General features: G+C 36.0%; 3 protein-coding genes across 11 annotated transcripts; 1 reads left to right on the top strand and 2 right to left on the bottom strand.

The window, feature by feature from the left end:
• Window positions 1-729: 729 nt before the first annotated feature.
• On the bottom strand, window positions 730-10,236 carry LOC101252655 (uncharacterized). 2 transcript variants are annotated; one of them, XM_010317841.4, is made up of 7 exons: window positions 4,551-10,236; window positions 4,223-4,476; window positions 3,991-4,135; window positions 3,197-3,398; window positions 2,815-3,114; window positions 2,031-2,725; window positions 730-1,753 (listed from the first exon to the last, which is right to left on the bottom strand). In XM_010317841.4, exons 1-7 carry the CDS (start codon window positions 9,615-9,617, stop codon window positions 1,127-1,129), a joined length of 7,290 nt encoding a protein of 2,429 aa, XP_010316143.2. In that variant the 5' UTR covers window positions 9,618-10,236; the 3' UTR covers window positions 730-1,126. The 2 variants fall into 2 exon arrangements, with proteins under 2 accessions (XP_010316143.2, XP_010316144.2); XM_010317842.4 differs by having other exon boundaries at window positions 3,197-3,380.
• A 3,974-nt stretch (window positions 10,237-14,210) lies between these two features.
• LOC101245013 (protein DETOXIFICATION 48) lies at window positions 14,211-25,703 on the top strand. Of its 8 annotated transcripts, none has more exons than XR_002027082.3 (7): window positions 14,211-14,497; window positions 14,569-14,706; window positions 14,996-15,211; window positions 18,120-18,159; window positions 18,442-18,539; window positions 18,753-18,823; window positions 23,893-24,027. XR_002027082.3 is itself a non-coding variant. In XM_019212487.3 (6 exons), exons 1-6 carry the CDS (start codon window positions 14,396-14,398, stop codon window positions 18,768-18,770), a joined length of 612 nt encoding a protein of 203 aa, XP_019068032.1. In that variant the 5' UTR covers window positions 14,211-14,395; the 3' UTR covers window positions 18,771-19,813. The 8 variants fall into 8 exon arrangements, 5 of the variants coding, with proteins under 5 accessions (XP_019068032.1, XP_025885409.1, XP_019068031.1 ...); XR_002027083.3 differs by lacking the exon at window positions 23,893-24,027 and adding an exon at window positions 22,329-22,403; XR_003245724.2 differs by lacking the exon at window positions 23,893-24,027 and adding an exon at window positions 22,337-22,355.
• A 119-nt stretch (window positions 25,704-25,822) lies between these two features.
• fw2.2 (protein fruit weight 2.2) lies at window positions 25,823-26,643 on the bottom strand. The gene is made up of 3 exons (NM_001321132.1): window positions 26,381-26,643; window positions 26,070-26,279; window positions 25,823-25,991 (listed from the first exon to the last, which is right to left on the bottom strand). Exons 1-3 carry the CDS (start codon window positions 26,586-26,588, stop codon window positions 25,918-25,920), a joined length of 492 nt encoding a protein of 163 aa, NP_001308061.1. The 5' UTR covers window positions 26,589-26,643; the 3' UTR covers window positions 25,823-25,917.
• Window positions 26,644-27,096: the final 453 nt, after the last annotated feature.

Raw genomic sequence — 27,096 nt, 5'->3', positions numbered from 1 at the left:
AAAATTGTTATCAAAAAACTATTTCTCCAACCCAATTTGCTAAATGTGCTAGTTCAAATCGCAAAAACCTGCTTTAAGGTTTGCGATCGTGTTATGATAGAAGAAATAATGAGTGTTTGGTTGCAACTCAATCCATCTATTAATTATCAGTCCAATTGGTTGTGTTTCAGTAGACGTGTTATTTTATAAATTTTATGTAAAACAAAATAAAATGTAATGTACGTAACCAAACTAGCTTATGTGTATGTCCGAGTTAGCTCAAGTACAACTCAACTATTTCACGTGGTACTTAATTTGGTAATTGTAAGGACGCTTGGGGCTAATTTAAAGAAGCATGTCAAAACTTGCAGGTGACATTGATTGAGTTGGCACAAATTTTAAAAGAGGGAGACTAGTGATATTTGTGACATAAAAGATACTCCTCAACTATTTGTATGATTATAAATTATTTTATTAAGAATACAAAGAAATTTTCTTTAAGATGAGTGTTCTGTCATTACAAAAACACATGATTCTTTTTGGTACAACTGAGACATCAACCATACCCAGAAACCTGACATGCGCAATCTCAGATTGCATTACTTGCAGGCCTTCAAATCTCATATAACTAGATAACCATTGGCGTGCCCTTAAATGCAGAAAAAGCATTTCTCATTGAACAAAACAGAGTAGTAAGAGAACAATTTTACGACTAAAAACTCAAAAGAAACTGCAGCAACAAAACAGTACTAAGAGAACTCCAACCACTTAGTTATCATTATACAGTGCCAATGACTGAGTAAAGTTCCAAACATTCCAGTTTCCAGGCAAAACAAGAGCATTCTACTAATGTTAACAGATAGCTTGTTCAAAGAATGGAAGCCAAAGCAATAAGCAGATGACGAAAATTTTGCAGATAACAGCCGGGCACAGTTTAATTTCAAATCTCAGCAGCCAAACCACTAGTAAATCCATATTCCGGACAAAATTGAGAGGATCACTATAATCACCAACCAATTATCTAAAGTCCAAATTAAGTTATTTTCAGAGGCCATAGGCACCAGAACTAGCTTGATTGTCCCACGACATATATTCACTCAATAACAGATCCTTACCTATCAAGATCACTAAACAACCATGTGGTTTCTCATCCCGTGGTTTTTGACCCACCAAGGGTTTGCTTAGCCACATATATTTGTTTCACCTTAGTAGATGGAACCGCACCCAAGGACTGATTTCTGCCATGGAAACCCATTCTGCGATGGGACCAATCATTTCCAGCCATATTTCTCTGAGACATTCCACCACCCCTGTGATAGTTGTAGCCTGCAGAGGTATTCTTCTGCTGGGTCTGCGTTCTGAAACCACTGACACTTTGATCTTTACCACTGTTGCTGACACCATTTCTGAGAGCATCAATGTTGCCTGTTTCTGCATTAGCACATCCAGAGGAGCTTTGACTGGCCAAACTCTGAGCAGAACCACCAGTAACCCCTGGCTTGGAGGAATCTCCAAGACCAATTTCAACAGGAAACTGAGCTGCATTGGCAACTGTCGCAATATTAAAACTGGGGGTACCATCAGAGTCTTCTGGAGGATGAGATTCCAAGAACCTATTGGTACTCAATGACTTATCAACAGAATGACCGTGACCAAATTTAGGAGGCAATGCACCTTCAGCTTGCTGCTGCAAGGGGTGAGAAATGGGAACAGAATGAAGAGGCGATGCAGGGACATGAGACCAGCGAGCTTGGACTGGCATTTCTGGTGAAGACTGAGTTGAAACAAAAAGCGAAGTAAAATGTTATATGAGAGAACTGCTTGCACTAATAGATCATATAACAAAAATCTAAGGCATGACAGAGTTCATATTCTTAGAAATTAATCAATAGGTCTTCACAAGATGAAAGAAATGAACACAATTATGATTATTTTAAAATTAAAAAGAAGTGAGCAACTAAAATTGACAAGTAACTCCACTATGATGGGGTGAAAGATTCTACAAGCCCTCTTTTTTTGTTATCATCAATTGATGGCATGGCATTCTTTACCTGGAAAGGAGAAACATCAAACATGGCCAGAGGAGAAGCAGCTATGGGCATAATTGATGAAGCAGGGCCAAGGTGCTGCACGGTAGAAGGCATATTCGATAAATTTCGCTGAGAACCAGCAATATTTACGTTATTCATATCCGCCTCGTTGATACCCATTGCGGAGGATGAGGGTGTGTGCTTCCAATCAGGCTGCTTTCCAGAAGGTAAATAAGTGGTACCCATAAAGCTTAATCCAACCTGGCCATACTGTCCAACTGGAGCAAAATGATTATAGACCACCATGTGCGGAGGACCTTGAACTCCCGGGATACCTCCAGGTGGGCTTATGAAAGGGCCAGTGAAACCTGCTGGATGACCGTAGAATGAGTCTAACGTAGAATGGCATTGTTGCCATGCACCAAGTGGACCTGAGCTAGACACAGTAGCTTTCTGCGACTGTGATTGGGAGCCACCCGATTCCTTATGTGGACCGAAGGCAAAAATAGGACCACCCAACACGGGATTCATCTCATAGAAAGGAAAATGAGATGGCGGGCCACCAGGAAAATGAGATAGGATTTGGCTAGAAGAATTCTGGGGACTTGGTAGGGACTGCCACAATGATATCGGAGGAGTTTCAACATTGAGATCAGCAGGAAGAGATACACTAAGAGACTCTTCTGCCCTTGATTGGCTGCTCAATTGCTGATCACCTGTCATAACACAAACTGATTAATACAGGCAACTGACAGAACCATCAGATGATAAACAAAGCCGTATTTGGGCATAACAAATTCTGTACCTTCAAAATTTTTAGCTTCTGAAATAGCAGAGCCAAGTCCATTCCCAACAATTTCATCATTGCTGATAGCTGCTACAGCAACAGCAGAAGCAGCTGCTTCTGCTTCAGCCTCAGAATCTTGTACATTTAGACATGGATCATTGGCACATTTATCTTTCTCAAAGAAAAGAGTACAATCACTTTCATCTGGAGAAATATTACGGGAAATTTGTACTTCAGATCGATTAGACCCTGGAGCTCCAATCCCATGTGAAACAACACGACTACTAGTATGAAGGACCGTTGGGGATGTAACAGCACCTGGTAAGAGGGGGGATTATATTATACATATAAAACAATCATAACTTGAGATACATATATATGAGATGACTAGTCAAGTTACCAAATTGAATTTTTTCGCCAGCAAGCAGCGAGTTAATTGGACTTGCAGCAATAGAAAAAGCTTTGTCCTTCGTTAAGATGGATGATGATGGTAAAATGGGCTCAGTGACTGCACTACTGTGAGCTCCACCAGAAGCTGCATGTGCTTCAAACCTAGCAGGGCTCATAGCCTCTTCAAGTTGGCTCTGTGACAAGGCCATAACCTATGCCAAAGTGAGTGAGAAAATTTCTTGGAGCCAACAATTACAGGAACATTAAACCATAACGAATAGAGATCTCATAGTCAACAATCTACTAAACAAAAGACCAACGAACAATAGCACCACCAATGACTAAGGGTTAGATTGTGAATATCTAGTATCATTTATGAAAACAAGGATAACATAATCCAGTCACAACATAAAACATTACCTAGCTGATGTTCAAGAAAGAAATTGTGTTGGAATTTTGGCTCAGATATGAAGTATCTTTTAATACTATATTGATAACTTGGAAAAGATAAGTCACTCTAATTTTGGGTTTGCAAGAGGAAAAATTAATAATCAATAAAGTGATAGCAGAGGGAAAAACAAGGAAGCAAATTATCACAGTGGAAACTTTTGGGAGTAGAGGTGCCCAATGAGACTACGTTTTCTACAATCAAGTTTGCAATTGCATCAAACTTTTTGTAGCCTATTCAATCAGAATACAATTTAATAACAGGAATGACAGTGATCTAACTTGAAGCGGTCTTACATGGCTGCATAAAACATCACACAATTATGGAGTGGTACAACACCTGACAAAAGAAAATACCTGTTGATTGATCTGTCCACTACCCCAAGAGTTAAGAGGTGATGATGTAACATTCTCTGTATTTTTCTTGCTCTCAAACACCAACCCTGGCTCAAGGTCATCTCCACCAGCAGAAACACCACCACCTGGGGTGGTTTGGTGCAACCTGTAGAAGTAAACAAACAACATCCGCATAAGCATTTCAGGAGGTCAAGAGGTTCTTTGGCCATATTTTGCTTCTAGAGAGACATACTTGGCTGTATGAAATTGTTTATCAGCCTGAGATCCGTTGCTCCCAGCAGGTGTTCCTATTGGAGCCAGTGGCTGCGACACCACAGCAGTAAATCCAGTGGACACATCCTTATAAGCAGATCCTTGCACCTCTGAAGCAATAATATCTGAATAGTTACTCTTATTTGATATTTCTCCACCCACAGATGCCAAGATTTTATTTGGGCTAGTTAAAATTGCAGTACTCTGTCTGGTCGTCCTAGGTTTGCGTGGAGGCTGAGAACATGATTTAAAAAAGTTAACAAATAACATCGCATAAATACCTTAGAAACATGGGCAAGTCGTTATACCTTAGAAGCACGGGATTTCGCCTTGATTTCTTTTTCTCTTTGTTCTCGCCGATCATTCAGCATTTGCCTCTTAGACCTGACTTCAATAAAGTCATCTTCATCACCGGGTGCTTCTATGCCAGGCTGTTTAAAAACACGTACAACACCACTTTGCAATGGAGCATCAACATCCTCAACAGATATGTTCCTTTTTAGATATCCCTCACCAGTGTGCGAAATATTCTGATTTTTGTGCAGTGATGCCCTTCCGTCATCCTTGCTTGGCTTGGTACTAGAGTCAACCTCCTGAGAATCAACATTTGCTGACTTAGAATCTAACTCCACATTTTGCTTCAGTAGCTTACTAGAAAAGGAGCTTCTCTTTGATCCACTTCTTGCCAGAACCGCTATGGCAGCTCTTCCACCCTGATTTAACTTATCACCATGACAAGAGTCATTAGAAAAACTAGTGCTGGATGATTGCCGACTATCTGAATTTTCGCGGATTCGAAATTCAGTTCGCTGAACTGTCCGACGAGGTCGTCTTTGAAATCTACTTGACTCAGAATAAGAACCATCAGAAGTTGGGAAAGATGACCTGGAATTAGAACTTTTTACAGCATACGTGAATCTCTTCCCCTTGTTGCTGTATGCTTGGCCTTGAACCCTGCCCCCAGCAGAATTTCTCTCATTGGAAACTGACTGAATTGATCCCAGCACAGAGGACGTGTTGCCATCAGATCCCTTCTCCTTAGATGGCTGCACTTGCCTATCTGCATTATTCAAGCCCTTGGCTTCAACTTGGATATCTAACTCCGAGATAAGTTTTCTACCACTAGCATCAGCAATCCCAGCAATGTTGGCCGTAAGAGCTTTGCTTTCTGCACTTCCTTGTACTGGCTTACTGTCATGAGGTCTCACTAGAAAATCATGTCCCTGATTTGCTGAAAGAGATTGAACATTGACTTTCACCAGAGTAGAAGTATCTTGAGAAAGTTGGGGAGGCATAGAACATCCCGAGTTTTGATTGGTATTGTAATGAGCCTGCACATTGGGCTGACCAAAAGACATCGACTGAGCAGTGATTGGCAGAATCCCTTGTGAGACAGTAGATGAATACCTGAGCTGACCAAATTGGAAGATAGGAGGCTGTGATGGATGTATATGAGTAAGGGATGGACCAACTGGTGGATGAAGATGAAGAGGCATTTGAATGGAACCAATTTGGATAGCTGGTACTGGTGAAGGTATCAAAGAAGGACCAGAAAACAGGCCAAACTGAAGCTTAACAGGTAAATCAGGTTGACTAGAAGAAGCTAAACTTGACACACTAGTCTGACCAACAGAACATGGGGTGCCAACAGATGAGAAAGTTTGCTGAGCACATAGGCTAGGGCCACAATAAGCATCAATACCATCCAATAGGTGTGACGCTGCTGAAGTGTGAGGTTCAGTTCTCTGTCTAAATTCAGATTCTTGCATAGTTTTTTCAGCTTCCTGGACCCTGTTAGAAGAGCTATCCAAGCTTGCCCCAGGGGCCCCCCCTTGACCAGGATGAAGGCATTTTTCATTAACTTGAACCCCATTTATAGATCCACCTTCCGAGGTTTCAGGTCTATCAAATACACTTTCTTCATTCCGTGAGTTCCTCTCGAAATCATCACTGGGTATTGCAACTTCAACACCATCATCAAAACCCAAAACCAAATTATCTATATTGCGAGATAATTCTCCCTGACCTAATTGCAGATCTTCAAATTCTTGGTTCAGGTCAAGATTCTCATCATCAACTTCACGCACTTCATCCTCTTCCCTATAACCATCATCATCCTCATCATACTCTTCTTGCTGCTGCAATTCACCATTATCTTCCACGTTCCAGTCTTCATCCTCCATGGCAGAGAGAGAACTGGAAGCCATCTTCATGGCATCCTTTAAGAGAGTGCATTCATATCCAGAGAGACTTGCATTTTTACCTTCTGCCGCAACAGATTCTGAAGGAGAATCCCCAGATTCATCCAACTCATCATGAGAGAGATGAGGAGGAGAGTTTGGGGGGCTTGTGACAGATAGAGAAGATTGTGAATCACATCTTGGGGTCACATCTTTATTCAATTTTGCGTCTTCTGCAAGTGCGTTCTCCTGCTGGGAAGCAACCAGTTCAGATGGATGTCCACCAAAATAGCCCGTCTGCCTTGTAGATTCACCTCCCCGGGGATGAGAATAATGGCTTTCATTGTCAACAAAGTTTGATGAACCAGGATGATCATTCATACCCCTAAAAGTTTTCTGCATAGTAGAGAGTGAGGGTGGAGGAAGTACCCGTGGCTGTCTCACTGCATAACGTGACTTACCATAGGAATAAGGTTCATCTGCTTCAGAATTTTGATATAGCCGATCCGGGTAAGGGAAGCGAGCATTGCTGCGAGAACGAGCTTGCCCCCAACCAATATCACCATACCTATCTGCAAGATTATCATTAAATTCTGTGTCCATGTCCCTGTTCCTGATGTATGGATCAGCATCCATAGAAACGTTCCACCTATGCTCTTTCCGATGGCTGAATTCATCTGTATATCCTTCTCGCCCACCTTTGGCATAATTCCCAGAAGCCAAATATCCAGCTGCACCTGATAAATCTTTCCGGGGGGCTGCTCTGCCTCCAGCAGATACATCCCTTCTTGGACTATGATGATCAATATCTTGGTCCCGTAGATGCATTGGTGAGCTGCTTCCACTCTCAAATACATCCCCTCTCCATGAATTAATAGGTCTTCCTCTGTCTGGAAAATTTGTGAAACTCTCTCGAGAGGAACAGTGCTGGGAACTTACATCAGAAGATCTGCTTAAAACTGCTGTGTCAAAAGATGCTGAAGTTGTTAATCGTTCCACCATTCTTTCACTCTCATCCCAATTATCCACATCAGATGCCCCTGAAATATCTATGTCCTTACTCATGGCAGATATTTTCTCTTCAGTAGTGACAATTAAGGTATCAGTTTTTGTTACTTCAGTCTGCCTCTTGGCTATCTTGGCCTCCAATTCCAAAAGCTTTTGTTTAGCAGCCTGCTTCCTTCTTTCTTCCTCCATGAAGATCCTCTTTTTCTCTTCCTCTCTCGCAATTCTCTGCTCTTCAGCTCTTCTTACTGCATCAAGGCGCTCTTGCTCTGCCCTCCAAGCAGTTTCTCGTGCTTCTTCTTCCAACTTTAGCCGACGTTCTTCCTCTTCTCTAATCAGTCTCAGTCGCTCCTCTTCCTCCCTTCGAGATTGCTCCAATGCTCTTTCTTGTTCTTCCATAACTCGTTGTCGCTCAAGCTCTTGCATCTTTTGAACTCGCTCCAATTCAGCCTCGAAGGATTCTCTCACAGGGTCATAGAAATCAGTCTGCTTAACTACATCCTTTTTTCTCTTGATCACCCCAGCAAGTCCTCCGGAAAAGAGATCCCTTTCATCAAATCCTGCAGATTCGAAGTCTTTCAAGTATGGATCCTCTTTGTATGGCCTTTCACCCCTTGAAACATATTTATCCCTGCCCACATTCAGAACAGGGTCACCCAGAGGCAGTGATTTCCCAACAGATGAGAACGAAGATTTTGGCCCAGCGATGTTCTGAAATCCATCACGCCTGTATCTGCTGGATAGTTCACTCCCAAGGCGATCTTGAGTCATGCGCTCAACCCCTTGACTGTTGGATGTTTCATTTGCATGATTCCGGCGTTGTTTGCCGTCAGTAATAAGACCCATGTCCTTCCTTCCATATGAATAATCCTGATTTCCAGTAAAACTTCCATCACGAGCAGTGTCCCCAAAATGTGGCGGAACATATTTGTTATCTTTCCCTAAATCCTTGTTAACAACAGATCCACCCAAGCTAACAGCATTTCTGTCGTTAGCTATGTATGGAACATTACCATCTCTAGAATGAATTGAGTTCCTCCATGTGCTTGCTTCCCTACCTTCTCTACTAGGTGTTCTCAGATCCCTGCTATAACTGTCCCCTCTCTGATCAGTGGAAAACCCATTCCCAGTCAGGGTCTCTCTAGGAGCCCTCCTTTCATATTGGTTATGAACAGGTTTAAGGGGTAAAACACTAGTTCGAGGCATATCAAAATCTCTATCCCAATAGTTATCAACTTTTGAAATACCAATATCTCTGGCCCTATCTGCAAATCCATGTCCAGTGTCACGTTCATCATCAGCCCAATCGAATCTGGGATTCAACCGCACTAATGGAAGTGGCCCCGGAAAGAAATCTTCCTGCTTCCGAGGTTGATCCGCCCTGCGAGCACTGCTCAAACCATGACTTTCATACCCATTTTCTGCCAGGCCATTTCCAGTAGCATGACGTGAAGAGTGCCCATGAGGACGCATATCAACCACCGAACTCATGTTGTAACTGTCTCTTTGTTCATCAGATGACCCTTCACCAGATACCTGCTTCTGCTTTTGACTCATACTATCCTTTTGTTTGTTTGTCTGTCCCGAAGAGACAGGCAATGCAGCTTGAAGGGAAGGAAAATCCTCACCTCTCAAAACTGAGACTTTCTCAACTGTCAAAGGAAATGATTTAGCAGGACCAGTAACTGCAGCTCCAATTCCACTTACACGAGCTGAAGGGGGCATATAGGATCCACTAACCTGGTTGAAGCCATCAATACCATGCCCAGTGTGATCCAAACCATCAACAACCTGACCATCAGTATTTACATCTTTATCTTGCAATGCAACAGCAGCAGGCTTAGTCCAACCCATACCAGAAGATGATGGCCTCGGCCCATTTCCTTGACCGCCACCTCCTGATGTCCCACCACCGGATCCTGATAAATCAAATTTCTCATGCTCTTTCCTCAATGAAGGCAAATTCAAGGGGGGTGGAACAGATAGTTTCGGCCCAATTTTCTGAGTACTCCGATGCCTTGACAGAACAACCATTCCTCCACCTCCGCTACCAGACCGCCCACGGCCGACACCGGCGGCTGGGCCATTAGAACCACTATAAGATTTATTATCATGATGAGAAGACTGCCCATATGATTTATTCAAATTCACAGAGACGAATCTGCTCCCAACACCGCCATGATTGGCCATATCAGAAACCCAGAAAGCATCAAAAGTATGTATAACAGTGTTTTCTGTAGCCCCTAAAAGATGTTTATCGTCCCCAATATCTCACTGAAAAATTGATCCAGTAAGAAAATAAAAACCCTAGGTACCCACTCCGACCTAAATCAAGACCGAAAAAATGATAGTAATAGTTTAACGGGGAAAAATTTATTATTACAGGTAACAAATCGATTAGAACAGGTATTGAACAGTATAAGTGGCTAGATTAGGGTTTGGATGCAAAGCGGGTCAGAAACGGGTCGTTGGATCAGATGAAAATGAAAAGGTAGGCGTACGACAATGAGCTTACCTCCGACGGCGTATGATAAATGACGGCGATGTTTGACGTGCACCGCGTCTAGAGATATAGAGAGAGTGAATGACGTTAGAGAAGCCCTACTGCTCTTAGTCGTCGGGCAATAGAGAGATCACTTCTCTTCGTTTTCTTTTTTTTTTCGTTTAGAGAGAGAAATTGGGTGAAACAACGACCGAAACATTAGGGATTATCGTTTTTTTATTTCCTTTTTTTCCCCAAATTTATTATCTAATTACATATCTATCCACGATATTTATTGGATTTCCTCAATGTCGGCCCTCCACCCCTTTCTTTGGCCATTTTGGCACAATTAGCAAGTAGTATTATCGTTTCATTCAATTTTTCAAACTAATAATAGTTCCATATATCTAATTGATTTTGGTAAACACATATTATATACTGTCACTTACATATTATATATATATAAATATTATTGTCCGAAAAACTTAATGTGTTAATAATTTTTTTGGTTAATTATAAATCACAATGTTTTCAATTAAAAATTCTAAAAAAAAAAATTATTATAATTAGATTTAAATTAAAATGAGATGAACAATACAGTACAATACAAATATTAATAGCAAATATCTCAATTTAAACAATTCCAATTGAATAAGTATAGATACGAGTGTAGTTGAAATTTATTCATTTTTTCCTTCTTTTCTAAGTCATTGTTGGAGTTTTCATGATCTCAATGAGTATCCATCTAAATTGAAAAAACGAACAAATCGGATTGAATAAATCGATTTTAGTTTTAGTGTAGACTTTTAGAAATCAACATTCTTTGCTTTTGTTCAAAAAATCAAATAAATAACGGCATTGTAACAAATATACTTATATTTTATTATTATATATGCATAATATATTATTTTTAGAACAATTTTAAATATCTATGTTTTTCAACAAATTTATTTTATAATTTATTTATGAGAGAAAAACTATTGACGAAAATATCTACTTTATTGAATTTATGTATATGAGTGTATCACAATTCTTGATGGGACTAAAAATGTTATTGTCTCTTTCTTCTAGACTAAAATGGTGAATTTGAAGTTCTATTTTCAATAAATTTAGGGCCGTTTGGATAGGATTAATAAAAGAAGTTTTTAAAAAGTATTTTTGAGAGTGCTGAAACTTATTTTTAAAATAAGCAGTTATGCGTTTGGATAAAAGTATTGAAGTAAAAAAAAAAGTTGTTGATGTGTTTGTCAAATAAGTGTTGATAAACAGCTTTTAAAATCAAAATGTCTGAAATACCCTTAAAAGCTGTTAACATAATAAAAGTTAATTAATTTATATTTTAAAGCCATAAATAATTATATTTTGCTATCATTCACATATTTATTTCTCATCACAAATTATTTATATAAGAGGAATATAAACTTATTATAGATTTTAAAGATATATAATTTGAATAGATTAAAGAACGATTTACGATTTTATTTTAGTTTCATCCATAGGTAATAATAATTGTCTATCATTCACATATTTCTTTATTATCACAAATTATTTATAAGAGAAATATAAATTTTTATTTAAGTTATATGTGCAACTTATTTTACATTTTAATAATATATAATTTGAATAGATCACTTGAAAGATTTATGATTTATTTTATTTTCATTCATTAGTAATAGTAATTGTCTATCATCCACACTTGAAAAGAGAAAAATAGAAGAAAGAGATATTAGAATTATGTGGGTAATTTGGAGATTGTATAAAAATATTAAGGACAAAAAGGTAAAAATATGGTCAACTTAAAACAGCTTATAAGCTAAAAAAAAAAGCATCCGTACTCCAACTTTTAACTTTTGGCTTAAAATAAGTTTTTTTAAACTTAAAATAAGTTATTTTAAGTATTGTCAAACAGCTAAATAAGTTAAAAACCAGCTTTTCAGTCAGTTTGACCAGCTTTTAAGCTGAGCCAAAGAGACTCTTAGTGATCAAAAATTTTGTAATGTTAGTCCTTCTAACTTCTAACAATTTTTTCGTTTTAGATGATTTGTTGTATTTGTTTCCATCTTATAAATAATCGTCTTTTAAATTTTTGTGCATAAACAATAGATGAAACTGATAAATGTATATTGTATTTTATTTGATTTTATGATTTTAAAATTTAATTAAATAATTTTTTTTTAAATTTTAATCAATAACCGATCAAATCGATTCATAAAACATATTTAAATAGACGGATAGTTAACAATTTTTTAACACATCATCAACAACGTGTTTTTGCTGCCCGCTAATACGCTTGATTGGAATGCGCCATTTTTGCTCTTCCTTCCCGATCATATAGGCGCTTGAAATTTCTTTATTTCAAACCTAGTATGATATTTGTTTAAAATATTATTATATTATAATAATATCCAATCAAAGTGTGCTAACTTGTAATAACAATTTGTTTATTTCAAGTTGTCAACTTTTATATATTTATATATATATATATATTTATGAGTTAATTTCTTTGAAAAAATTATCTTAATTGTATCATATATATATATATATATATATATATATATATATATATATATATATATATCAACTTAAGTTTTATTTTAAACATTTCAATTGTATCATACATATCAACACCTTATAGTCTTACATATAAAAATGCATCATTAAAAAAAAAAAAGGAAAGGTAACTCTTTTATTCAATTTACCCAAAAACATTTTATTCAATATAAAATACACCAACACCTTATAGTCTTCCATATAAAAAATGCATCATTAAAAAAAACAAAGGTAACTCTTTTATTCTATTTACCCAAAAACATTTTATGCAATATAAAATACACTACATAAATTGAGAAACAATGAATTCTATTTATAAAATACCACATGATTTGAGATTAAAAAATAATTATTAAATATAAATTGCAATCTTTTTGTTTTTACTCATTAGCTAATTATAGGTTAAATATAGTCATGTTCTCATTTAATTGTTTTTTAAACTTAAAAGTATATATGTAACATCTAAATTAGGTTAAAGTAAGTTCTTAGTCCGGATGTATACAATGCATGGGTAGTTTAGTGTAAAGAATAATATCAAATGGTCTTGAAATTAAATTTTAGTACCACTTAAGTTGTTGTTGGTTGACAGTTTTGAAATAATTTATCTCGAGATTAATAATAGTATCGGGATAAATTATTCTTTCTCTTAGGTAGTATAGTAATTATGGAAATACTTGTCTCGAGATAAAATAAATAAATGACAAAAATATCTCTTTAAAACCTTTTTATACATCACTTTTTATATTCATAAAGGACGTTTTCGTAAACAAATAAATTGTATTTAAAATTTCTTATTTTGAGTAAGACAAAGCAAACATTCAATTAAAAATAATCTTATCATAATTTTCCAATCAAAACCAATCCTACATAAATGACTAATCCGATCCAATTCAAATTACAAAACTTGTATAATTTAATTAATTATAGATATGGGACTATTTCTTCACATAGGACCTCCCCCCACCCCCACACACTTGGGACCATTTAACTTACGAAAATGAGGCTATTTTTTTTTCCTACTTAAGGACCATTTAGTTAACTTGTAGAAACGAGGCTATTTCTTTATTATTTAGGACTATATAATTGGTTTAAATTGAAACATTTTTTAGTGAAAATATGTATGAATGATTTTTGGATATTAGTGCAAACATTATTTATTACTAATAAAACTCTGAAGAAACTTTCTAATACATTTACTCATTATTATTGCATATATATTCAATCTTATTGTTGATATTACTCATATACAATCTAAAGACACAAATAAAAAAACATAATGAATATCATAGTAACAATTGATAAAATAAAATTTAAATTATATTAAATATATAAATATTACATATTAATTATTTCGCAGACCTTGTAATTATCAAAACATTATGATGTTTTAATAATTATACAATATTCATAATAATAATAATAATAACAATTGGAGAACATTATACTTCTTAATTATATAAGTTTCAATTAGAATATAACTTTCAAAACATGCTCTTATAAGTTATCGGGAGAAGTTAATTATCCGAAACTTTTTGATATATATTAATTATGTTATTTTAATTTTGATAAATATAATAATATCAAATTAAAATATTTTATTAGAAGTTAAAATGTTAAATTGAAACATATCTTTTTTTTAGTGTATGAATGAAATACTCTGATAAATTAAGGGACTAAGTTATATTTTATTTTATACGAGTGTTTAACATGAGTAATTTACTTTATATACTTGAAATGTGTACAAACTACTTGGGGAAAATTTGCAAAGAAAGGAAAACAGCCCGAAAAAGTATTTTATACTAATTGAATTTCGAGGAGAATATTCGTAATCTTTGGTGACATTGAAAACGCGTACACACTCAGCTGGGAGATTACTGTAGGGAAATTGAGTTTTTTCATCGACTGTTCAGCGAAGCAAAAGTCTCAGAAGCCATTGATGGAGGCCAATGAACCTTCATTATCGACTTCTCCATCAAGCTTCAATTCCAGCCAGCAACGTCATTTTTACCTCGCCGTCGATAGACTTCATTTCAAAATGGTAACCCTTCCTATTCTCCAATCCCGTCAACCATTAGCTTTTATTTGTTATTAAAACTGAAATGAAAACAGGAGACTTTGGTGGATCTATTGGGCATGGCTGGCCGGCTTTGGTCCATACCTATTGTAGTTAGCTGCAGCACACGTGACGAGCTCGACGCTGTCTTCTCCGCTCTTTCTAATATCTCACATATTACAATCGCCGCTCTGGTTCTCTCTCAACCCGTTTTCCTCTCTGTAGCAAATTGGCTTAAAATTAATTTGTTAAATCAATATTGATAATCTGTTATGGGACTTAGATAATTACAGAGGATTCATATAACGGATACAGATAGGGTTTAACTTTGAAGTTGAGTCATAGCTGGCTGATTGATTGAATGAAGAACATGATATTTAAATGAAATTAGTCTTAACAAAGGGGAATTGATATGGAGAGTCTCAACTAGGTTGAGATTGAAGGTTAGTTGATTGATTGAACATGTATGTGTGTAAATTGCAGTACAGTGATCTTCCTGAAGCAGAACGTGCAAGAGTTTTAGCTAGTTTTCGTCAAGCTACAATGAGGTGGATCAAGCAGGATACAGGGGAAACTGAGAAAAAAGAGGAGAAGTGTCATTTGATAGTTGTCACGGATGTTTGCCTTCCCCTCGTTAACTCTGGGGAGTTGCCTATTAATGCTCGTATCTTGATTAATTATGAGCTACCAACAAAGAAGGTACTCTTCTTGCAGGCTTTACATTTCATTGATCATTCTTTTCAGCATTTTAATAACTCTTGGTCATGGGACTTGAAGGTTTGTTAATTAGAGGTGTGACTTTTAATTATTGGATCATAACACTCGAGTGGACTTGTGTGAAACGACAATACTGTTCACTGCTTGAAATTTAGAAAAAGAGAGAGCTAACTTTTAAATAGTAGGTTCAAGTAAAGCATAAATTTCTAAGATCTGCTTATTCCTTTCTGGCACCGTTTGACCGGTGTAAACTGAGCCTGCTTATTTCCAGCTTTTGATGTCCATTATTTCCCTCCTTTGGGTTTTGGTGTGAAGCATTCTCCCATAACATGCTGATTATTTATCTTCGTTAGAAAGTGAAATTTAAAATTATGCTAGACGTAAATACATAGACAGTACATTTTAAATTCATATTTTTTGAGAGTTGGTATGTACCTCGAGGTTTTAAATGATGATAATACTAGATAAACAAAACAGTTAGAATAACTATCAGATTGGAGCCATGGAGCTTATAGATTAGGTCGCGAGGATTCCAAATTTAAAACGAAAAGCTTGAACTCTCTGCCAATGCTCTCATGAGTTTAAAGTAGTATTGCAAGTACTTTAGAGACTGAGAATATTAGGATAAGTATAAATAGAATATAATTAATTTATAAGTAGTAAGTTTAGCTTTCTTATGAGGAATGAAGTCGAAGTGAGATTAAGTAAGAATTTAGTATCAATATGCTGATAATTCTAATGTCTAGGCACAGTCTTTTAAGAGAATGACACCAAATATTGTGTAATATTACACCATATCAAATATGCGGTAATATGGGTATTTGGAAGAAAAAAAATGCATGATTTTGGAGAGCAAGTTTGAATCTGTAACTCTAATTAAAGTATGTATGCATCTTCTTACTGTTTTTTAGTGTAATATGCTATTACGAATGATATAGAAGCCATGATAAACTTCTTGAGTTCAATGCACATTCACCTTTTGTTTGGATCATTGTTATCCATTGTTTCATAATGTATTGTATTGTATTGTACTCTATTGTACTGTATTGTATGGTAGATACAATGTTTGGCTAGACTGTATTGTTTGTTGTTGTTTGATAACATTTAATTATTTGGTTTGATCGTATAGTACTGTATTGTAATTTATAAATTACTAAAATATCCTAATTATTCTAGGGTAGGAGGTTTGACTAGATTCAAATAATTAAGATAAAGGGTAAAATAGTATTTTGAAATATTATGTAAATATATAATTGAAAAAACAAATTAAGTAACAATGGGAACACACCAAATTGGTTGTTTCATAAAATAGGAGTTTCCATTGTTACGTAACAACGAAATTTAACAATACAATATAATACATGTTAAGTAACAATCAAAACAAACATTGTAGGTATAGTAACAATACAATACAATACAATACAATGATCCAAACATAGAGTCAACCGTGATGTTGATCTGTAAAAGGCATCTACTGGTTGCTGACTTTTGTATACAAATATCTTTTAGCAATAAAAAAACATACGCCTAATTTATAATTTTACCTTAGCTTTTGTTTTGATTTCAGAAATCATTGTAGTTGTCTCAAACTTCTCTATCTATTTTTGCTCAAAGTACCAAGAATTGATTGACTAGAACCCGTATGGATCCCACACCACGTCGTGTCGCATCAGTGCGGCACATACAGTGAAGAGTCCGAGCAACTTAGTTCACTGTAATGTGAGCATGATTCTTTGCCATCCACCAAACCCGTTTACATCAAAAGACTGCAAACCACCATGTTCCAGGATTACTTGATGTGTGTATTTTATAATTTCGTACCGGAGGGGTTATTTCTTGGTTTCGTCCAGTCATTAATAACTTGATTATTTTTAGATAATAGTAGATAGGAAAAACGCTTGTAATACAAACGGGTTCATAGGACATGAGGAATTGTAAGGATTTAGCATATGCTAATTAGGCAGAGAAGTAATAATGATGAACAACAAGAACCAAAGGTGAACAAGAGCAGCTAGTGAGACTTTTAAGTCTTAAACATGAAAGAAAACCATTAATTGCTCCGGAGTATCCTGACATGCAAGTACTTACTTGAGGTTTGCTGTGATTGCAAAAACCTAATGTCAATCGAAGAGAAATTGTCATAAAGGTCTTGTCCGATCCTAAGTTTTCTTGGATACCATGATGGCTGAAATCTTTCATCAATTTGAGATATTTGGTGAAGAATATAAACACCCCCCCCTGTAGTCTGTATATTCGTGAATGCAGAAGATGAACATCTGGAAGAGTTGCCAAAGCTGTGAATGAATTAAGTATATATTAGCACCGATTTCAGCTGAAAATATATCATCTAGATGCTATGCACGAACAACTAATAAGGTGCACAACACCTGTAAGCTGTTGATAAATAATGAATTGGTCCTTGTCAACTTAATGAAGAACTGGACCCATAAGCTTGGGTTAGCAGCCCAGATGCTGCCTCCATTATATGGCTCCACTTTACACTTGTTCATAATCAGCTCAGATAAAATCGATCACTGTAGCTGAAAACCAATATATGTGTGGAACACTTAACTTGATATACTCGTTTATGGGGATTGAATTTGTTGAGGTATTTCGGATTTGCAATTCTCTTTTTTCATGAGTATAATATGTATCATGGGCTAATAAGAAACTTCTGTTTCTTAATTCTTTAAATCTTATTAGTGTCTCATTTCTGTTCTTTAGGAACCAAATGTGATACTCGAAATTGTTGGTGGAAGTGGCCTAAAAAAACATGTATAGTGAGAGAAATAGTCTTCTTCACTAGACAGTTGCATTTAATTCTTTGTATTTGTGACCTGTACCCCAGGACTTGCAAATGCACTTACCTTGTTGTTATGCTCTTATGTAGGAAACATATATGAGGCGCATGGCTACTTGCTTGGCAGCAGGTTCTCTTTCCATACTATAGAACTGAATTTGACAAAAGAGCATATTAGACTTGAGAGAAGGAATCAGAGGATGAAAGTAAAGAAAAACAAGACAGAACATAATTGTTTTTCAGATCTCCTTTATAATACTTCTTCTTCAATGGAATCAATTAAGAAGGATGTCATCCAATAGTCCGTTTCTTCAGACTCCCTTCCCCCACCTTATTTTTATGTAGTTTATTGTATAGTGTCATGTTAGCTTTATTATTCTTGAACACACATAAGTTTCTGCATCATATGCAGATGGAATCGTGATCAACATGGTTGTCGGAGGCGAAGTTGTTACTCTCAAAAGCATTGAAGAAAGTAGTGGCCTTCTCATAGCAGAAATGCCCATTAATGTAAGTTCTTAATTTGGTTCTTGCTGTTTATTATTGCATGGAATCATCAGGTGAAGCCAGGAATGGGATTATGAGTTTATTTGAACCCGTTGTTGTAGTATTGCCATTTGCGGATGCATACGTGCACAATTTTCTCGTATTTCCATTCTTTTGAAGTTCACTGATAATCTCATTAATGTTTGTTTGTCAACTTGTGTGCATGCTTCTGAGCAGATTTTTGAGATACTGTGAAGAGATGAGGCCCTGCGGATGTCATCTGAACCCATGAGATTTCAAGTAATTAGGTATATGATTAAAAAAATTCCCCACTTCTATGTACTACATCAGACAGTCATTTGGCTTACATGAGTAGAGTTCTGTTGTTGAATTGGGATCCTATTCCATGCTTTGTCAATTATGAGATGACGGTTGATTGCCTGAGCCTTTTTCTGGGGTTTTGGGAAGGGGGTGAATTTGATTTTCATCTTCATCAATTCTAACTTAATATAGCTCCTTGCCCATGTCATTAGGAGCAGGGCTATACAGATTTAGTAGCTGTGTGTTTTAATCTGAAGGTACTATACACGAAATTTGAATTAGGGAAGATTCAAATTGTCTGTAAGTTTACATTAGAGCAATTGAGATGTTCAAGAGGTAAGATCTTTATTGGGCCTTGTTAATGTTGTTCATTTATGCATGAAGTCCAGTTTTGATTAGTTAACTGGTAGCTAGAACTAGAATTTAGAAAGTTGCATTCATGAGTTCAAGCCTAGTATGGGGCTATGCCTTAAAAGGGCCCCGTTTCCCTTGGGATTCGTGATGCTTTGCTGCCAACCAATGTTTCTCGTTCTTGGGTTTGTTTCATTCTCATGACTTCACTTTCAACTGTGACTTGAATTTCCACTATCTTTCACAAATGAGGCCACAGAACTTGGTTATATTAGCTGTAACAACTGGCACACTATCACAGTTTTCCGTCATGATATTGCATGAGAAAGGGGAGGGACAACTTATATTCTTTGCTACCAACTGATATGGTCAATTGGCCATACATTTGGAATTCCAAGATTTCGACTTGAGGACTTCTAGTATTGTTGTTGAACTGTAATGAATTGGTCATGTAATAGGCATAGAGATTTGTAAATGGTTAAGTGTTTTTGATATTGTAATTCCAATTTTATGAGAGGAGAGACGTTGATAGAAGGAAAAGAGAATAATAGTACAAAGAGAAAAGAGTACAACTTATTCAATCTATTTACTAAGTAGTATGTATTCCCTACTATTATCTTAGTCAATTTGCTGCGTGTCTTTTCCTTATTTTACATTATCTTTCTTTCATCCCCATTCAGAAAGTGATTTGTTGGGACCAGGAGATTGTCTGAAGCCAAATAATTTCATTGCGATTTTTCTAAGAAAATGTTGGAATTGACCTTCTCAGGCCCCCTAGATAAATGAATTAGTTGCAAGATGTGGAGCACATTTTTTTAAGGTCTAGTGGTTAGTCCCCACACTGTTAAATAGGTTACTTTTGTGTCGTGCTTTGAAGATAATTAACCCATTAAAATCTTGACTCCAAGAGCTTTACTCTGTCACATTTGAAGCTTCCTGTCGATTTTCTTTTGGATTTTGACCTACATTTTTTAACTATGCTAACTATATTTAGCTGTGCTTTACTCTTGATCCCTCAAAGTCTTCTATCTGTGTACATTATTTAACTTTTCTCCCCATTCGAAGAGATTGTAGTATGGGGATGTAGGAACAAAACTATAAATGCAGAGTTGGAAGAAATTACTAAGAAGAAAGAAGCGAAACAATGCTATTGAAAAACAAGACTATTTTTGTGGGAAGGTAAGATGTGTTTGTCACCAGGTTGTTTTCGTTTCCCTAGTCGATGTCTAATTTCATATACAGTTAGATCGGCTGAATTGTTCCCGAGTAGAAATTTATGCCCAATTAGTTGCGACATTCTTGATAAATCTCGCAAAATGATTGATTGCAACATGCCAGTACGTTTTCCGAAAACAGTTGAACTTTCAATCCATAACTTGATCTTAATCTCCTAAACCAAATATGGGATTAAAAAAGCTAAAGGTTGCAAGGTGTCTTCACTTGATTGTTCCAAGAATTAAACCTTACCTAGTCTTGAGGGAAAACCAAACATAAATGGCTTCCACAGTAAGAATTTGGATCTTGTCTAATTAAATTTGGATCTTGTCTAATTATGTAGTCTTCTCACCCAATGCTGATTGATTAGTTCCAGTTGTGATTTTACTCTACAATCTACACTTTTTACCATTTATAAAAAAGACGAAAAGGTTCATTCTTTGATGGGATTGGCAAAAAGAAGAGGAATAATCCCCTCAATCCCAATACTTCACATCGTACAATTACAATTCCTTCCAAAAAGTAACTTGTGTAGCCGAAATGTTGCCTTCCAATAGTACTAGCGGTCATTTCACGGATGCTCATTCAATTTTTACTTTATTGCATCAGAGTCTAGTAAACTATTTTTGTGATAGAAAAGTTACTCAACTTTAGCCATAAGTATCAGGTAGAATTGCTCAATAATTTTTGACTGAAAAGTTACCTAAATATTTTGACTCTTAAGATAAGTGTACCACTGCAAATGCCTTGGGCAAAATACTCGGGGAGATGTATCTTGTAAACCTTCTCTCTCCGACTCCGAGGAGGTTATGTTTTATTGGTATCTGGACTTGTATCCCATTGTTGTGGAAGAGTTACTATCATGTAATTGACCCATGCCTCCAGTAAAATGTCTTAGTAAGTGGTTCAAATTTTAAGTGCACCATCAATAAATGATGGGAGAAAATCCATGCAGTTGGGGAAATGACTAATGCAAGTAGAATAAGAATCATCAATTTCATGCAATAATCAGGAGGGTTGGGTCCCCACATTTGAAGGTGACATGCAAAGCAATTGTTTGATGAAAATTTCGACTAAGTGTCACGTGAATTCTGATTGCCTGTTCCGGGTAATTTAGTCTAAGTGTTTGTTTTGCGTCTCTTTCTTTCATCAACTGTGGGAGATATTGATAGAGATAGATCCTGTCCTATGGAAGGGAAGAAAGGGAACACAATGAAGATGGACAATACATGGTCCCTAAAGTTTTATGACAAAAAGGGGAAATATCATCTACACCTTTGACATGGATTACTTCTCCTGATACAACAATTTAGCTTTTACTAAGGTGGCCTACCTATGCATACTGCTTTTGAGATTTAGAGAGACTCATCATCATCCATGTTTCCTACGCTTCCTTTATATTTCAAGCAAAGAGAAGTATATTGATACCAACACATGGCCATGACAATATCTACATAATTCATGTTGCAAGTCGTATTCAAAATCAAAAATTTGTGAATTCAACATTTAATATTTTATAACATTATAAATCCCCTTTATGGTTCTGATTTATATTTGTTCTGATATTAGTGGATTTTATACATAAATTATACTTTGCATTTGAATTTATGTGGTTCATATGAACCTGGTGTTGCAACACAGCATTTAAATTTCACTAGTCTTTGGTGCAAGAGACAGATAAATATACCTCCCTGTGATTTTCAGGATGATAAGCTTATTTTATATATTCTTATCGTCATATTTCAATTTCAACAAATAATGACATTATTTTCTTAATTCATTTATTTCTTAACAAATTAGTGTTCACAATCTATAAGAATCATTTTAGCTATATAAGAAATTCTTGATTAAGAATAAAATAATTGCTGCTTGCATATGTGTGTCATAATATAACAAGGAGTTTGAATCCATTCTGCCTTTCCGGAGCTATGTAGGCTATGTTAGTGAGGCTCAGGCATCGGTCTTGGTGATGTGGATTTCTGGACCCTTCTGAGCTGAACGTCACTCCTAGGCTCGGTCTTTGGATGGTTCGTTCAACCCTCCCTGGTCCTGACTATCCTTTCGTAAACGGAAACTTATATTATGTGTCACCATATCATTTGTTCATGCATCTGGATAATGCCTATTTTACCCTCTATAATAATGCTTAGAAGCTAAGCATCGAGTGTATTTAAGTTTTATTAATACGGACAATAGGGTAATACCAAATTCTGTTAAACTCCAGTCCAAATTAAGGCGCACGGATAACGTAGAGTTTGACCTGCTTTTGCCGTTTGAATGGTTCATGTATACATACTTATCATCCATGGATCTTCTTAGCAACGATGAGTGATGTGTTTCACGTGCAATGCATTGAGAGTATTCATATACGTCGATGGCTCTTTCCTTTACTCAAATCCTCACCCATAGATGTTGTGAATCCCTAGATGAGAGAGGGCCTAAATTATTGCATATGATCTTTGAAATTTGAGTTTATGGTAACCCAAGAATAACATTTATTGCCGCTCCATATATATATATATATATAGTGTGTGTGTGTGAGATGTGAGAGGTCATTTGCTTCTTGGACAAAGTTATAGATAGTCCTTGAGATTTATAATTTTGAGTTAATTAATGGGATATTCAAGATTAAGTTTGAGATTAAATAATTAAAATAAAAATTAGTCTCAATTTATTACCACTTGATATTTATATAGGTAAATAAATGCTTTAACATAGCTTTTCTCTTCTATTTTAAAGTAAATTAATAAAGAAAATATTTGCAATTTATTAGAGGTTTCATCTTCTTTTTTTGGCAGTTAGTCATTCTTTTTTTAGATTCTTTAATGATGTATTTTTAATTTATTTTTTATTGAATGATGTATTCTAACTAGAAATTCCATGTTCATTTTTTTCTCCAATTACTATTAAGTTCACTATACTATTTATAGTAGTAAAGATTTTTACTGTCATATTTCTTTCAGTACCTTTTTTGGTAAAATGATATATTTATGTCAGTTTGCGCAAGATTTGATTGTTTGATTGATTTCTTGTTACCTTTATAACACAAAGACTAAGTATGAAGAATTAGATTAGAGTATGAAAAGTGAAATAAAAAATGGAGAAGTGAAAGAAAGAAAGGAAATGTAAAGGCAAAGAATCTAATGACGAAGAGATGAGATGACAGCTTACTGAAATTTGGCATTTGCATGGATTCCAACAAAGATTTGGATTGAAGTAGAGAAAGGACAAAGGTTTTGTCCATGTACACTTTCTACCTTATCTTTCCTCTGTCTCACTCTCTAATCTCTCCATTTTTAAACCGCCGCAGCTAACTGTTCACCCACTGCTACATATCAACACCATGTACATTTTCCTTATTAAATAGATGTTGAAACTACTCACTAGTACTTCAATTCTCTCTTCTATATACTCTCTCTCGCGGAAAACAATAGAATGTTTATGATCCCTTTCTATATTAACTAATCGTCCTTCAACGTTTTGTTATTAGCTTCTGCACGATACCTTCAACGCTCGTGATGGCTCTACCGGCTTCAACGCCTCTGCTGATGGATCCCAGTATTCCGATGTTGAAACCAATTCGTGCAGGTACAAGTACAACGAATCCGGATGAACAAGATCAAACTCATCAACGACTAACCGGTTCCGAGGTTAGGTTTTTTTAAAGAAAGAAATTCCTTTTTTTGAAGAAAAAATATTTAGAAATTGAATCGTGAGTTTAATTGGAATGTATGTTTCTAGGTTATGGAGGAGGTGAAGTTGCTATATTCAATAGCTTTTCCCATCATTGCTGCTGGATTGCTTGTGTATGGAAAATCAATGATATCAATGTTGTTTATGGGAAGATTAGGTAAAGAAGCACTTGCTGGTGGATCATTATCTATTGGCATAGCTAATATCACTGGCTTCTCTGTTCTGTCTGGCCTAGCTATGGGTATGGAGGCTATATCTTCTCAAGCTTGTGGTGCTAAACAATGGTCTCTTATGGGTCAAACGCTACAACGCACAATCTTGATTCTGTTATTTTCATCCATCCCCATTTCTCTCTTGTGGATAAAGATTGAACCTTTACTCCTTTTCTGTGGCCAAGATCCAACCATTTCATCAATTGCTTCTACTTATCTGTCCTTTTGTCTCCCTGATCTTTTCTTTCAATCCATTATCAATCCTCTCAAAATCTACTTGAGAACTCAGAACGTCACTTTCCCTGTTACTTTTAGTGCTGCCTTTTCACTTGCCTTGCATGCACCTATCAACTATTTCCTTATCTATCACCTTGGCCTTGGTATTAAAGGTGTTGCTATGGCTGTGGTGATAGCTGATTTCAATCTCCTTGGTGTTCTTTTTCTTTATGTTAGTTATTCTGGTGTTCATAGAAAATCTTGGCAAGGTTGGTCAACTAAATGCTTTGAAGGGTGGAAACCAATTTTGATTCTTGCCATCCCTAGCTGTATTTCTGTATGCTTGGAGTGGTGGTGGTATGAGTTGATGATTTTGTTATCAGGGGTTCTTTTTAATGCTGCAGAGGCTGTGTCTACTATGGGAATTCTCTTGCAGGCAACTTCACTTGCTTATATATTTCCATCAGCATTAAGTTTAGCTGTTTCAACAAGAGTTGGAAATGAGTTGGGAGCTAATAGGCCTAATAAAGCCAAGACTTCATGTTATGTAGCAATTATGTGTGCTACAGTTACAAGCTTATTACTAATGATATCTATGACATCATTAAGAAATGCTTGGGGCAATGCTTTTACAGACGACGAGTCGATTTGTTGGCTGACAGCAGCAGCAATGCCGGTGGTGGGGTTGTGTGAATTGGGCAACTGCCCACAGACCACCGGTTGTGGTGCTTTGAGGGGCAGTGCAAGGCCAGCTTTGGCTGTTCATATAAACTTTGGATCTTTCTATGGTGTTGGGTTGCCTCTAGCTATTGTATTGGGCTTTGTTATGAAGATGGGGGTGTTGGGCCTTTGCTTTGGCCTCTTGGCTGCTCAAGGTGTTTGTGCATGTCTCATGGTTTGTGTGTTGAGTAGAACTGATTGGATGATACAAGCCCAGAGAGCCAAAGAGTTGATTGGTGTTGATGTGGAGAATCAAACTATATCAATTAAGTCATTACTGTGCTAGAAAGTTAATTAGTCTATCTTTTTCCTTCTTGGTAATGCTGATAAGTATAAAAACAGTACAGTACTGCTATGTATCTTTCCTTTGTTCTAGTTCTTAAGTTTGTTTGTTCTCTGTATCTCTTTTCTGTTTTTGTGGTCCTAGAAGCTAATAATTAATGTGAATATATTATATATATATGTGTGTGTGTGTTGCTCATGTATTCATGTTTGATGATTTCATTGATCTTGCATAAATTTAAATCAAAGTTAACATGAACATGCAGGGAGTCGGAGATAGCATTGTCAAAGTTAAATCATCTTATTACAAGAAAAAAATGAGTTGGCATTAGAAATTAATTTAGCTGCAGGAAACTAATCCAATTTAGTAACCACCACAAAAAGCATACATTTCACCTGGTCATGCCTGCATGATAAGGGGGCATGGTAACTCCTCGGCTTTGTCTATCCATATTAGCTTGCCACCCTACAACACAATGTCCATAAATCTTAGTGATCTGATTGCGTAAATACTTTTATCGGTGTATAAACTTATAAATATTACCTATTCCCATATCAAAGCCACGGTTCTTAAGCTCTCTGTATTCTTGGCAAAGAGCACAAGGTTCACAGAATACATGTACAAGACAATCAACACAAGGTGCCTCTTCCAGATCATATTGCCCCCTCATTTTAGACCTGTAGAAGCAGGAATATAGGCTAGGCAATCCTGTCAATCCCAGCAAACAATATAATGCACCTCTACTCCCACATGCTAACATCAAGAAAACAACACAAACATCATATTCTTGGTAACCAAATATCAAATAAATTGAATTTATCCCCCCCCCCCAAAAAAAAAGTGTATATACTTACAAGTTGTTCCTTTGTTTAGTATTTCAGAAATCTGTCCAAAGGTGATACAAGGGCAAACACTAGTAACTAAACAGTTAGCAGGGTCATCAAAACAATGACAAAGACCAGTCGACCACCGCGCCGTGGTGGTGCCGGGGGCAGATACATAGTGAGGAGGAACATAAGGTTGTTTCATTGGACCTGGATTATATCCTACCGTTTGATACATTATACTTAAGAGTAAAGTTAATTTGAAGAAAATGAATGAATCGTTTCTCTTGGTAAATGGTACAATGTCCTAATTTAACGGGTGAAAAACATCAATTTCAAGAAATGTTGTAGTGTAAAAAACGTACCTAAATCATCATTTCCAAGAAATCTGGTAATAGTTGAAATTTCACGCCTCTTTCGATTTACTTTAGCTTATTTTTGTTGTTTTAGCTTTAAAACAAGTGTTTATAACATTTTTTAACTTTATTCAACACTTCAAAACTGCTCAAAAGCAATTTTAACTTAAAAACACCTAAAATAAGTTAATCCAAACGATACTAACTTGTACTACGACGAAATTTTGTCCAAATCTAGATAAAGAGATCACTAGTATAGTTTCCAACAATGTCAGAATTTTACCGCTATAACAATTTTAATCAAACTTATCTTCACGAGATCAGTCAAATATATATTCATACGTCTTTTTAATTTTATTCGTCAATCACTAAATAAAAAATTTCTTAGAA

This window comes from Solanum lycopersicum, chromosome 2 (genome assembly GCF_036512215.1).
Source record: "Solanum lycopersicum chromosome 2, SLM_r2.1".
Classification (NCBI taxonomy): domain Eukaryota; kingdom Viridiplantae; phylum Streptophyta; class Magnoliopsida; order Solanales; family Solanaceae; genus Solanum; species Solanum lycopersicum.
This window is presented reverse-complemented; position numbering and strand designations above follow the sequence as displayed.